General features: G+C 36.7%; 1 protein-coding gene across 2 annotated transcripts; it reads left to right on the top strand.

The window, feature by feature from the left end:
- Window positions 1-341: 341 nt before the first annotated feature.
- On the top strand, window positions 342-12,361 carry LOC102684777 (interleukin-20 receptor subunit alpha-like). 2 transcript variants are annotated; one of them, XM_015358345.2, is made up of 7 exons: window positions 342-510; window positions 3,812-3,944; window positions 5,025-5,215; window positions 5,544-5,719; window positions 6,426-6,567; window positions 7,331-7,470; window positions 9,024-12,361. In XM_015358345.2, the coding sequence occupies exons 1-7, from the start codon at window positions 456-458 to the stop codon at window positions 9,822-9,824; spliced, it is 1,638 nt and encodes a 545-aa protein (XP_015213831.2). In that variant the 5' UTR covers window positions 342-455; the 3' UTR covers window positions 9,825-12,361. The 2 variants fall into 2 exon arrangements, with proteins under 2 accessions (XP_015213831.2, XP_015213852.2); XM_015358366.2 differs by lacking the exons at window positions 342-510; window positions 3,812-3,944 and adding an exon at window positions 3,951-4,222.
- Window positions 12,362-14,700: the final 2,339 nt, after the last annotated feature.

Below are 14,700 nucleotides of genomic sequence, written 5' to 3'. Positions count from 1 at the left end.
TCGCAAAACCAATGTTTAAAACAATATGAACGTTTATACTATCGGTTTGTTTTTCTAGCGATTGCCATCGTATGTGTGGTAGACAAGTTAAGAACAGTGCAATTTCAAAGGACTTCAAAATTCACCATGCAAATAAATGTATTGCAGTTCAACCAACCCAAAGAAAGTTTTAAAGATCAAGAAAACAGAAAACTGTAGCAAGTGTATCATGGCACAGAAGTACTGTCCACCACGCCCCTTGACAATGTGGCTGTGCTCCATTCTCACTTTATAAGTGACTTAGTGAAGGACTTCCTCCGCGGTGACGAGTGTTGTTTTTTTGTGACTAAGAAACAGAGAAACTAGACTCGCAGAAAGGCTGCAGCTGTAGTTCTGGAAAGGCAAGATGCGTGCGAGTTGCTCGGAGACCGGCTAAAATCCACCCCAGACACCCGAACGCCCGCCCTAAATCCTAAATGCTAAGTCAGAGGCTCCTTACTGCTGTTTTCTTTCTGGTACTAAAGGCAACAGGTAATTTATTTTCACGTGGTTAAGTGTCATAAGCGTGCAAAAGTGCTTGGGAACTTGTACTGCAAAGCTAGTATCGATACGTTATGAATAGAAATAGACGTTATTAGTTTTTCCACTATGAATGATTGAAAGGAATCATCTGTCGTTGTGAAAAAGGTTTAAGTAATACTGTCATTTGTTTTTTCTAGTTTCACTGCAGCCCCCCAAAAAATTACTACCGTAAACTGTATTCAGTACAGATGGAGTTATGCTCAAATTCTGATCGAAGTGTTTTAAAGTGGACACTTGTACAGTATGTATACCGGTTTTCTTACGGTTTTTCAAAAAAATTGTTAGTACAACTAATAAAACTTGAGTTACTTTAGTTAGTAAAACTAGTTTTCTGGGGAGTGCTGTAGAATACGATAATAAACCCATCAGTACAATGATGCAAATTACAATACATTTTTTGCATTAGTGTAATGCAAAAATGTATTGTAATTCATAGCCGCCTATTCTGTATGTACAGTATGTATATATGCATGAATTTCGTACAAATCCTAATAACGTAATGATTTGAATTCGGCTGATTTACTGCTTGACACGTTTGGCTGGGGGGCTTCTTTTTTACGTGGGACGGGCGATGATGGGGTGGGGGGAGATATTCCGGTATGTACAGTATACTTTTCAGTGAGCTGAAGTGGGAGTGCTTAGTGGTTGACCTCCTCCCTGTCTCTCATTGACAACTTCATATTAAAAAGAAAAAGAACTGTGTGTTCTCTGGAGAAAGACTACTTTGTGTAATTGAATACCCTTTATACTGATGTGTACACCTTTGTTTTGCCGTGTAGCTCTTTGATATAATCTGGGGCACCAGCCAGGGCTGTGTTAAGGTTGTGCTTTGCACTTCCATTAATACTTAAAATATCATTCTACAAACCACTTAGAAATGATTAAAAAAACACAAGTGATTATAGTCTTTGTTTCTAAGCCAGCATCGTCATGTGAGCAAGAAGCTAATTATTATGATCAAGAGTAAATGTTGAAGTTAAATGATCAAAGGTAACCGATCAAGAAGATAAAAGTGCTTGAAAGGCTCCAGACTATTCTGGCACAATAGTACTAGACTTACCGCTAAAACATTAGAAAAAATGCTTGTAGCAGTAGGAATGTTTATGTTGAATGTCAAACTATGTTGATTATGGTGTGAATTTAGACAATCTGGAAGATTAAAAAAGCAGGGTGTTGTTAATAGGCCATGGTGTCAGCCTTTCTTAAGGAAACAAACAAAAGGCTCATACTGTACCATGTATCTAAATATAAATATAAATATATAAATATACCTATGTAGTCTGATAAAATTATTATTTTTTTGAGTCAGCAGCCAAACTGTCAGTTCTTATGTGAATTTGTTTATGGTGTGAATCTGATTGAGTTTTTTTAGAAAATTGAATCATTTATTACAATAAACCTAAATACAGAAAAGTATCAGCAAATAGTGGGTGAGTTTTTCTAGTCCGTATAAAAAACAGTCATGGATGCTAGTTTTCAGCATTCAGGGTCCTTCTGTCTAATAACTTGGAAGTCCTGGTACCATGTGGATCCGATTAGATGCACAAAGAAATATGCACTGATACATTATGCTAAGTGAGATATAAGACAAGTGACAGTTTGCAGTTGATTTGTCAAATAACACACAAACATGCCCTGCTACTGTAAGTCCACATAGTCTTCCCCTTGGTTTTGTCTAGCAATCTGTGATGCAGTAACTGATTAACATAGAGCAAGATTATGAGTTACACTTGAAAAATATAGCCATGAGGGTTTTCCCTGGCTTTAGAGAACTGACACATTTGGGGTCATTTTTAGTCTGAGAACTTCCTCCTTGAAGTATTCCTAAGGAACTCAGTGATGAAGTATACGTTGTTCAAATGCATGGTTTTCTGTGTTACTGTTAGAAAGACATTAGCAATTGTAAATAGCACATAGTATAGTAGACTTTCTAGAACTCAAAGACTATGGAAGCTTTTTGTGGCCTTTTCTGAAATAGCAGAAAATGCAGGCAGAAAATCTTCAGAAGTAGGTGGGTTTGCCCCCATTCCTCTACACATAATTCTTGACTCCTCTCACTACCAGCTTCCATTTGATACATTATTATAATTTAAGAAGCAGCTGCTTTCTCACAGCCTCATAACTGCACTGTAAAACATACATTTATTCTATATTAAATCTACTAGCATTTAAAGCCCCTAAAAAACAAAATCACTGTTTTATGCTTTAAAATGTTTTATAAGTAATATATTATATGCTTAGGGACAATCAAGTCACTATTACTTCTACAGCTTTACGTTTTAATATTTTTTTTGTGTTGTCTCGTTAAAGCCTACAGCCTTAAAACATCTAAATTCAAGATTTTTCATAATGTGTACAAAAAAGCTTGAGTAAATTTGGTTTATATTATTTACCAGTTGTACTATGTAAACTTAATGAAATGAAATATGAATGACCACCCATTAGTTTAAGCATTTTTATGTGACCTTTTATCCCTCTTATCTAGTCCATTGATATCAAACCACTTTGTTTCCTGTTACATAACCATTTGGCTTGAAAGTCAGAGTGATAGCGTTTGTCATGTGGAAATGACATGAATCTCACAAAGATCAAGTAGTTCTTGCTTTCTGCCAGTAATTGGGTGCATGGAGTTAACTGTTTATTAAAAAAATAAAAGATAATTTTCTTTCAAAAAGCAAGTGCACTCCATGTTTAAAAATTCAGCAGAATTTCAACATTATGCTTGAATTGAGTATGCAACAATTCCAACATTTGTAAGCTTTGTAAGGCCTGTAATTAATTGACTTCGAAGTGCCACCACATTAAAAGCTACTGTACATGTTGACGTAGATCCACAAGCTGTACAGACAGCTGTAAAGTAAGTATATACTGTATGCTGATTGTACTTAGTACATATAAGAGTGCCTCATTAACAAACATATTAATCAATTACGTACCTATGTCCTTAATGAGTGTGTTGGATTGCTTGGAAAAGACCTATTTACCGAGTAACAGTCACTTCTCCTTTGCTTGGAGCTATACCACAATGGTAGCGATGCCAGGAGACGACATGGTAGGGTTTGTAGAAGAATTACATCTGTTTCTATATCCAAATTGACCTCCCTTGATGGTGGCTATTCTACTGAGAAAATGAAAATTAAAATGTAGCAAGGCTTGTATTTTTTCACGGGCCTCATTCAGTTAATTCATTTGCATAATCCAAAATGGGAAGTAGGCAACAATGTGTCCATAACAATTATTTGTTTTTCAGAGGTAACCTTCGGCTCTGCTGTGCTCCAGCCATGTGAAGTTTACTTCAAAGCCTTTAACCTGAGAAATATCGTGGAGTGGAGGCCGGGAAATGGCAGTGAAAATGGAACACGCTACAGAGTTCAGTATGCGATGTAAGGAGAATCTGGCAACATCCCTAGTTTCCTGTGCTTTGCTGTCCTTCCGTTGTGTCTCTCTCTCTGGGGCTATATATTTCCAGGTCTCTCATTCACCTTCGCTCAGCACTGATGTTCGGATATCCTGAGACCCGCCCAGCACCAGGTCGCCGCTCCGTCCGTGGCCTGAGGGCACAGGTTTCTATACAGCACTCCTGAACTCTTTGCACTGCTGGGCTAACTCCCCGTTCCACCGCCTCGCTTTGGGTCTTTTCCCGCTCTCCTGCCTCTCCACGGTTCGTCCCTTCCAACATCCGTGACACTAGCTTTGTAAAATCTACAGTATTTTCAATTACTGCATCACCTGCAAACTTACTCTTCTTGTTTTTTATGACTATCTCATCAAATGGCACACAATACAATAAACAAGACAACAGCACACAGCTTTGTTAAGCAGAGAAAAACGCTCCCACCATAATACAGCCTTTCTTGAATTTGCAAAAAGGTCAGGACATTAGCCTTCCAGTGTCTTGTAGATTAAAAATAGAGTTTTAAAACTTCACCTACTGGGGGTGTGTAATATTGCCTCTCTAAAAAAACTTCAAAAACCTGAGACCTGATCTCAAATTCAATGAACACCAGACCTCAATAAATGCTGCATCTGCATTAGGCAATTTCAAATTATTGGTGCTGTATTAATTCAATGTATTATGGTCACTGAATAGCAAGGTTACAGTCCTCAGTGCAAAACTTGCACAGCATTTCCTACGTATGGATAAAATTAATCAAGTTTTCCAAAGCAAGTAAAACCTTAAATGAAAAGAAAGAGTTATCACTCTTAAGAGATAAGAGATAAGAGAGTCTCTTGCCATATTTAATCTTTTAAACGTGAACAATGTGTTAGAAGACTGGGGGAGGGGTGGAGTCTCTCTGCACTGGAAGGGATTTTCCATAAAAGGTTTGGATTCTGAAAGTATTGGTCAAAATACACGTTAATGTGGGAACTAGAGCTCACATCTGATAGTTGAGAGACTCCGGGTTTGGATTTCATCTCCATGCCAGTGCGAATCGTTGTGCTTTTTGTCTCCGTTTATCCAGCTACGGTGAGGAGAAGATGGGGAAACCAGTGTGGAGGTTTCCAAGGCAGTGCAAGGAAGTTGTCGGCACATGGTGTGACCTTTCAGAGGAGACCAGTGACCTGGATGAGCAGTACTACGCTCGGGTGAAGGCTGTTGGTAAAGGACCCTCACAATGGAAGACCACTGAAAGATTTAACCCAAAGCTGCAGAGTAAGTACAGTAATTCACTGCAAATTATGTTCATCCCAAAAGAAAAATAAAACCTTGGGAATGTTTTGAATCACCATCTCTAGCTGCATTGACTGAAAATATTGTTTTTTGTCATCAACCACATTTATTCCTTTGACCATCCCATTTATTTCTTTTTATTATTCTAGCAATAAAATGAAATCTAAGACACGTCCAGTTGTTGTCCACTGGGCTTTACACCTGCAGAAACCAATCCAGATGTTAAGGCATACACGATCCAGTGAGAAAAGTGAATGCAGTTCAGTGCTGCAAAAAAATGAAAATCGCAATTCAATTCTGTTTTCAACAGCTTCCTTTGGACCCCCACTGTTAGAAGTCGCAACCAGTGAGAGAGCCCTCCATATCAAGATAAAAGGTCCTATGAGATGGCAGAAAAGGAACACAGAAAATGCGAATTCTATGCTGGCCTTCTATCCAGATATGAAGTACAATGTGTCCATCTACAACAACGTGACAAAACAATCAGTAAGTTCTTTTCACAGATTAGTTTTGAACTCAAGGAACTCGTGAGTTCAATATTTAAAACATATAAGCTTGTTAGTCACCTAAGAATGGAGGGACCTCTGTTAAAAACAGGGCTGCTGCAAGTTGGGAGTTCCGGCCTTTACCTTTATTTTCAGTACCTGGCTTTTTGGAACAGAACAGTCTGAGAAGGTGAAACCTTTCTATGTATTTTAGGGTTTTATGTGCTGAACAGGACTTAGCTGTAGTTCAACAAAGTTCATCATGTTTTCAAAAGTACTTCCTTCTCAAAAGAATTACCGTCGAAAGAGGGAAGTCACTGCAGCAATGTACTGAACATGAACAATCATTTACCTACAGTAATCAAAGTGTTTTGTGATTAAAAAGTAGTCCGTATACAATGCGACTGTATTGGTAAGGTACAAGGAAAAGCATTGTAATATCTGTTATATTTTTATCTGAAATGTGATACATTTCACAGTAACATACTGATTCTGACAATGAATGCTAAATATGAAGAAATGTAATATATTGAATTAAGTTAGTGTATTCTAGTTAGAAATGTAAAATCACCCCTTAATACTCAGTATATCGTGTCACATTTGTAAAATGTTTAATGAGGCAGCACACCAGCTTCTTTTAAGTTACTGTACTACTTGAACTGACTAAATGTACTGCGCTATAAAATTGTCCATTTATGTATTTTTAGTGGAGCTTCCTTCTAAACAAGAACTCGGTAGAAGTGGGGATGCTGGACTACAACACACAGTATTGTGTGACTGCTAGGTCCTATTTAACACTACCTTTTAAATGCGATCCTTCCAAAGAGCTCTGTGTCACCACTCCAAAAGGTAAGAGAGAGGCATGGAAGGTAAATTCTTTGCACACGTACTCAGAACACATTTTTCTGAATTTTTTGTCCTTCACCAGGAGCAGAACTAAGATATGCTTTCAACATTTAACTTTTGTTAAAAGGCAGAGAGGTTATGGTTTATCATACAGTATATAGCACACACTGACAGTAAAATTGAACTTCCCCACCATCTGTGGTGGTTTGGCCTGAGTTCAATGTTATAATATTGTTTTTGGTCTTTTCAAAATGTGTAAGGTCCTGGTATTTTTTACTACAATAGGTTTATGCAAATGTGTTCAATTAAAAGTGACAAAACATATTGCATTTGTCATATGATGGAAAGCTTCAGGACTGTCATAAGACAGCAGTAGTTTTACTTGTGGAATTTAGGAACAATGACACAACTACATATATGGGACTTTCTATTTAAACAATGTAATATTTGTGTAATGAATGCCATCATGAGGTAGCTTCAATTGTGTATTGTGTACTAAACTACAAGTAAACTGCATTAATTCATAAATCTAAATCATTTTGATGGAAATTTTCTTGTCTATTTTTGTTTAAATTCAGTGCTATAAGATTTTACTGCAAGGTTAATGCACTTTTTTCAGAGAAAATAGAGCTTATAAACTACTTGTAAATGACTAAAAAGCAACTTAGTTTCTAAACACCTGTTTAATCCTCTGTGTATTTATGACATTTGAAAGTGTACATTTTGGTCTATTTTAATGAAAGAATACGAATTGCCTTTTTTTTAGATACCTTTTCAGATTGGATTATTGGGATTATATTTGGATGCATTTTGCCTTCTGTGATTGCTCTGCTTCTGCTAATATTTTTTGGATGCCTGATCTACAACTATGTGTTTGGAAACAAACAGAACCAGCCTTCACCTCTGGTAAATTTTATTTTTAAATTGAATGTTGCCTGTTGAAAAAAATATATCACTATCAAGGAGATAAACCAGCACTGGGTACAGTATGTACAGTGTTAACAGCATGGCAGGAACAAAGGTGCAAAGACGAGTTTCAGTAACGTTACTTATCATATTTCAACATCCCTAACAGGTTTTATCGAGGTGATTTACTGAAAAAATATTTCTGCTTTATTTTAAATTCTAGTAACTTTAATGATACACATCTTTTAGATAATCACTAAAGCCACACATTGATATGCAAATACGGTTCTCAGTAATCCACCTGGTCTGAGTTCTACTTCACATCAGGCACTTTCAAAGCATGATTAAATCATATAGCATTTTTAGAACATTCTGAGAAAGAAGTATTATGTGTTAACACATCTATTATTCCTTTATGTGTTTTTTAGTTTTGTAGCACATACTGTATGTTTTCTTCTTTCTTATTTGAAAGATGTTACATAAGAAAAATCCATAACATTAATCTGGTTTACGTGATAATGTAATTATCACAGTTTTTGTCCTTGGGATTTGAAGAGTGATAAAGGCTCATTTCAAAAATAATTTCATCAAGGGCAGATGTATTTTAGGAATCCTGTTTTGAGCATTTCATATAATTAGAATGCATTACATTACAGCATATTTTTCCTAAAGGAGACAAACAGCCTGTGTACAGATGTTCTACGTGACATAAAACAAGTTTAAATTTTTTTTAACTATCCATGAACTAGGCTTGCGGTCCAGGAATGAATGTACTGTAATTCATCATTGAAAGAAACACCTCCAGGACATTGCTTTGTTAGCATTACATACAGGACATCATACCAAAAGAAGCAAAAGAATTCGTTAATTGAAATTTTGACTATGTTAGGATTTCTGTTGTTGTAAAGCAAGATTACAAGAGTGGGAAACAACACAATCTGAATTGAGCACAATTGCCTTAACCCTTGGAGCTCCAATATAGGAGAGGCTGGCTCAAGCTAATGTTCATTAGGAGATGCCACCAGGAAGTCCTCCTGAACACAAGAGAAAGGGGATATCATTTATTTTCAATGGATAACATGGGACGGAGCAGGCTGAAATCCTTTTTAACTTTATTTCTGGAAATCTACAGTTGTATAAGAAAATATCTTCAAAGTGTTTATCTAGTATTTTAATCACCTTAAATTATTATTAAGCCATGGACCATTTTTAAGCCATGGAATACTGTTCTCTGCCTTACCCAGGGTCATCCTGGTGCAATGCATAAGACATACTGTATGTACTCAGTAAAAAATAGTAAAACAAAATGTAATTCATAGCAATCAATCATTTTATATTCCTATGTATTACTACTTTACTGTACTTTTTTAAAAAATAGTATTGCTGGAAATTAATTTTCTAAGGCTAATTCTCAACAATAAACTGTGAAAAGTAGGATTTTTGTAAATATTGACAATCTCTGATGGGTTTAAATCCGATTATCTGTCTGTAAACAGATTAACTCACCGGTTTGAATGTGTAATATACTGTACTGTGTATTGTTTGTTTTACAGCTATTGCCACATGACCCTGTTTCTGAGGCAAAATGTGTATTTTGTCCTCCTGAAAGCTCAACAGTGAACTTTATCACCTTTATTGATCTGAAAAATGTGCCACTCTTTCTTAACCAACTTGAAGGAGTGCTTCCACCAAAAGGAAATGTGCCTTATGCCTCCCAAGCCCTGGCACACCTGACAAAGAGCACATCCAAAGACATGATTTATTTGCACAATCAAGAATGCCAGACAGCTTCAAGACATGCAGAGTGCAGACCGTGCTCTGGCAGTGGGGATCCTGAGTACGGAATTGTGGTCCAGGCTCAAGCACCTTCTGATCGAGGTTACTGTGAAATGGAGGAAACAGCAGAAAAGTGTTCTTGCAAAGATGTGGCTCTCTCTGCACCCAGCCGGGATCGTGCAGCACGACCAGTGGCTGTAACATCCTTCGGCCTTCAAGAGGAAACCCGTCTGGATGGGCCGGAACCTAACGCCAACAGGCCAGAGCCAGTGATCCTGAATCCGCAGACAGGGCACAGTGCCCTGGAATTCCCAGAGGAGGAGCCAGAAAAAGAGGGATGTATTTTTGTGGACTGGGACCCAGAGACCTGTAGGTTACAGATCCCACAGCTGTCTGCGTTTGAAGATGAAGTTAATGCAAAGGAAGAGGAGGAACGCGAACGTGACCTGGAAGAGAACAGAGAGATCTTGGCCGGTGTGTATGTGAGGCAATCTTCAGAAGAGGGGTTTGAACACGAAGAGCTCCCCCTAATACATCTGGATAATCTCTGGGATCTACGTGTGAATATGGAAGAATAAATCATGCTGGTCTGTTCTTCCATGCCTTCCTGATAAGTATGTAATTGCTTAAGAGCAAAATGTATACACTGGTGAGTGCCTTTCTCTCAGTTTTGTAAAGAGCAGATTATTAAAAATGTTGACGTTATAATACTGTATTTTAAGGCCAGTAAAAGTGATACATAAGTATTTAAATTAAGTAATTTGTACCACTAATTGCCAGTGGATTTAGTAGTTTATTTTAAAAACATAATTTAAGATTGGGATTGTGCCACAAACTGAAAAACCTAGCTGTACAGTACCAATAAGCAGTAGCACTGGTATTTAACTCAAATGCATAAACAAACTTAATTAAACCTTAATAAGCTAAACGTGTTGACTAGACTGTGGATCTGCGTCAGCATGTTAGCTACACATGAACAGGGTGAAGCTAATTCGACTCTGAAAAGTAAAAAGAAAGAAGAAAAAACACAGTTTTAGCTTTGGAGCCTCTGTTAACAACAAGACTATTGCGGGGCTATAAAGACATGACCTGAGACTGTCTGCTGAGCTGAAATACTAACACAGAGCCTTGGACAATTTCTCACCATGTTACAATATGAATACAGATTAAAATTCAATATCTGGGGTCAAGTTCAAGCACTTGTCCTACACACAGACGGAGACTATTACTCTAATTTGCTTAGTTAAATTATATTCTTTAAAATATTCATAATATTAAAATTTCTAGCATTATAAAAGTATATAATTGTGTAGTTTCTAAATCTAAAGTCGTAACATGAATCTGAGACAGCATCAAAGTGTTGAAACTGTTCATGGTTTTGTATACCAGTAAAGACAAAGAAGAAGGGGACGTTGTCAAAGTCTTTAAAAGAAGGTTACATTTTCATTTTTGTATTTTTAAAATGAAAGTATTGGTAGACGACATAGTCCTTTATTTTAACTGAAACTGTAAATTATGTTTTAAATAACTGTTGTATTTTTTCCTTTCTTGAGCAGAACTAAGACATGGCAATATACAGTGCTCTCCAAAAGTATTGGGACAAAAATCTGAAATTGGCGTTTCCCTGTTGCATAGACAAGAAACTGAAATCCACATTCAACAAATTATTCTGAGTCAGAGTTCAGAATGTCGCCTATTTATTGGGATATGTTTTGCAAACACAATTAATCGTTTTTCAACCAAAGCAAATATTGGGTTCAGTCCCCTCAAATATAGGTGATACTGTACTCCCTCCACCGTGCGTCACTGGAGGATGCTCATGGCCGTTAGCTCTTCCTGTTTTTCTCCACACCTTAGCCTATCCAGCACTTTCATAGATGTTTCTTCTGGTTTCTTCTGTCCATAAAACCTTGTTCCAGCACTCTGTGGCTCATCTCTGTATTTTTATTTTTGCAAATGCCAATTGAGCCCTGCTGTTCTTGCTGCTGATGAGGGGCTCACACCTTGCAGTATAGGCTCTAAAGTTTTCTTGGTGACGTCTTCTGCAGACTTTTCCACTTAGAAATATTTTTCTGTCATCTACGGCTTGGTCTTTATTGGATGCCCTGTTCTCTGCCTGTTCTTGACTCCTCTGGTTCTTTCCTTTTTCTGAAGAACATTCCAGACTTGTTGATTTTGTAATGCCAAGAGTCTTAATAATTTTGCTGATGGTCATTTGCTTTCCTCTCATTTTCAAAATGTCCTTCCTTTCTGTCATAATGAGTTCATGTTGGTTTTTGCTAACTAATTCAAGCGAAAGACTTCAGAAGCTGTTTCAAAAGACCTCATCCATGCCTACACCTTCACAACTCTTTTATGTGTGTGAACTGCAAGCAACATATAACCCCTTGGCAATTATGCTCATCTAAAATGTGGGAGTTTAAACAAAAAAGTGTTGTTACTGTATATAATGTATATATTAAACATTTATACATAAAAATACCAATACTGTAGGTAGAAGGGGATATTCTCTCCATTTGTCTCATATTCATCTTGTGATTTGAAATTTCCTGAGAATACAGCTACAGTATAATGGGTGAATTTGAACTCTTGTCCCAGTACTTTTGGAGGGCACTGTACAGTATATATATATAAAGTATGACAGCAGTAACTATCCATGCTGTCAAGTGCTTTTTGGAAATGCAAGCAAAGTTAATGAAGGAAACCATTTGTGATTCTCCTCAAAAATGCAAAATCATTGGATTTGTTTTTCCTCTTTTAAAATATTTGTCCTAATTTCTGTATAACTTACAACGATAGTATATGTTTATGTTTTATGATAGTAGTGAAGAATAGCTTTTAACAAGTTGTTTGATGTGGCTTTTGATAAATTACTGAAATGACAAATGCAACTGATATTACACTGAAAATGGGTTTTACAAACAAGCATAATGTTTTTTTGATAGCTTATTTTTAACAGTCTGTGGAAACTGTTTAACTAGGAGGGTAACATGTATAGTTCTGTACAAAGCCCACTGCACACTGGAACTTGTAATCATGCTGTAAGTGTGTTGTGTTCGGGGTGGTACTGGTGCAGAGAGGATCCAGGAAGGGACAATAAAAGCCATGTACCAATCACTGTTGTAACTGTTAGTGAGTTATCAAATGCTGTGCTTGTTTTTAGTGTTGTTCAAAGTTGAACTTTATCTTAACTTTATCTTTAAATTATCTTGTGCAATTCTTACATGCCTTAGCAAAAAAACCTCTTCTTTACTGGAACTTTTTTTTAAAGGTTTCAATGCAAAAGAAAAAAAGAAAGATGGAACATTTTTGCATTGTTCTACTCTTTTCACTCAAGGATCACACAATATTCTGTAGTAATTGTTAGACTGAGATTTCTACCACTGTGATGTAAGCTACCGGTTAATTCTGTTAATTAAAACAGATACTGTACATTAAGATCTGTGGATAGTACAAAAAAGTAGTTTTGTTCTATAGCATTGTTGTTTGTCCATGCTTTGTTTAGCGTGTTTTGTTCATGTTTTTGAAAATAACGATCAAACTAATTGAAGACTGCTTAATGACAAACTGTGTTACATCTTTTCCTACTAAATTGAGCTAATGACAAGGAAGTTAGTAGAGTAAAACAGTAGAGGTATTGAGTAAATTGATGATGCTCATATCTTACATATATACTGAAATATATATATATGGACTTTTCTGAGCTTTGTATGTGTAATAAATAGGATATCTAAACATTTTATGTTTATTTTCAAAGGGACTTTCCTGTAGTGATTACAGTAGTATTTTTCATGTGATTCTCACATATACTTTGTCCTTTTCAAACAGGATGTTTCTTCTACACAAACCACAGCTCACACAAGTCTAACACTGTCCTTCCTTAAATAGTTTCTCTGGAACGTGCTACAGAACAATGGAAGAATCTTACAACCGATTCAATTGAAAAAAAAATGCTTAAGATGTACCGTCGTATGAAAGGATGCTCACAACAAGAAGTAAGATGGTAGTTTTGTCCATTCATAGGTACAGAGATTCATCCAGGGAAACTGTATGGGTGGAGTCGAAATCACAAGTTTACAATTTCAAGGAAGAAGACTTGGGTGGAATGAGACCAGGATTAAGAGAAGATTGAGGAAGGAGAGATACAGAACAGATGGAGAATGAGAGGCCACTGTTTAAAGAGATACTGCTTCAGGGGCAGTACACATGCACAACAAGAGGGAGCAAATCAAGGTCTAAAAGGCAGTATCCCGAAAGGTTTAACAAATCAAAGCAAACTGATTATAAAAAAGAAAGCACTTAATAAAATGATTATAAAAATAAATTACAACCAATAGTAAACACAGGCAAAAAAGGATGCTAGAAAAGTCAAGAAATATTTTAGGTATGTCTCCTATTAAAGGACTGCACTGACTGGACACTAGACCCACACTCAAGTGTGAATATAACATATTTGTAGAAATATTCAGTCCACAGATTTGAACAACTCTAACCGATTCAGGATGTTTGAAAATTTAATACGTTCATCACATTTGTTGCCAGTGCAAAATAAAAACTACCATAGAATTTAAAACACACAGATCAGGTGTCCAATGATTTCCAAGACATGTAAGACAGGGTCCTTCTGCTCAGGGTGTACCCTGAAGCTACATTACCTATGTCCCCTGCTAGAGGGTTGAATCTGCCCTCTGCACAAATACTTTTTCTGACTGGTCTTCAAGACACTTTGATGCATGTTGCAACAAAGCACGTTGCAGATGCTTTTGTTCTGAACAGATTTGTAATGCAGATGCTTTAATTATTTTTCCTCTATGCATAGAGATAATGCAGTGTCTATGCAGTTCAACTTTAAAAACCTTTTCTCATGCGTACATTTTTAAATATTTAGACTCACAATGCAGCAATGCAAGCAAACTGGTTTACAAAAGATCCCTTTTCCCCATTCAGTCACATTGAACACACTTTGAGACTAGGAATCTTCCTGGCAACACTATGCTCATACTGCACAGTAATAATAATAATAATAATAATAATAATAATAATAATTGCTTACACTTATATAGCGCTTTTCTGGACACTCCACTCAAAGTGCTTTACAGGTAATGGGGACTCCCCTCCACCACCACCACCAGTGTGCAGCCCCACCTGGATGATGTGACAGCAGCCATAGTGCACCAGAACGCTCACCACACACCAGCTCTCAGTGGGGAGGAGAGCAGAGTAATGTAGCTAATTCATAGTAGATTGCGCAAATACTGTAATATCATTCCTAGTAGCAATAACATAAATATAATAAACAGATTGCAAATGAAAAAGTGTAAATGTACACATATGAACCTCCAATGTGAATCCTACAGACTGGTGGTAACAACAAAGAAAACATCTTGTCTTAAGTAAGACCTTGCCTTACATGTCTTGCAAATCATTAGGCTTCTGATCTCCATGTTTTAAATT

Source organism: Lepisosteus oculatus, chromosome 2, assembly GCF_040954835.1.
Source record: "Lepisosteus oculatus isolate fLepOcu1 chromosome 2, fLepOcu1.hap2, whole genome shotgun sequence".
Classification (NCBI taxonomy): Eukaryota; Metazoa; Chordata; class Actinopteri; order Semionotiformes; family Lepisosteidae; genus Lepisosteus; species Lepisosteus oculatus.
Note: the sequence above shows the minus strand (reverse complement) of the source record. Positions and strands in the feature narration are given on the sequence as shown.

What these genes read in the sequence shown, in the direction of transcription:
- LOC102684777 (XM_015358345.2), top strand. Translation starts at nt 456, where the DNA reads ATGCTAAGTCAGAGGCTCCTTACTGCTGTTTTCTTTCTGGTACTAAAG. An exon ending in ACAACGTGACAAAACAATCA is followed by an intron (nt 5,720 to 6,425) that starts GTAAGTTCTTTT and finishes ATGTATTTTTAG; the next exon opens with TGGAGCTTCCTTCTAAACAA. An exon ending in AGAACCAGCCTTCACCTCTG is followed by an intron (nt 7,471 to 9,023) that starts GTAAATTTTATT and finishes TTTGTTTTACAG; the next exon opens with CTATTGCCACATGACCCTGT.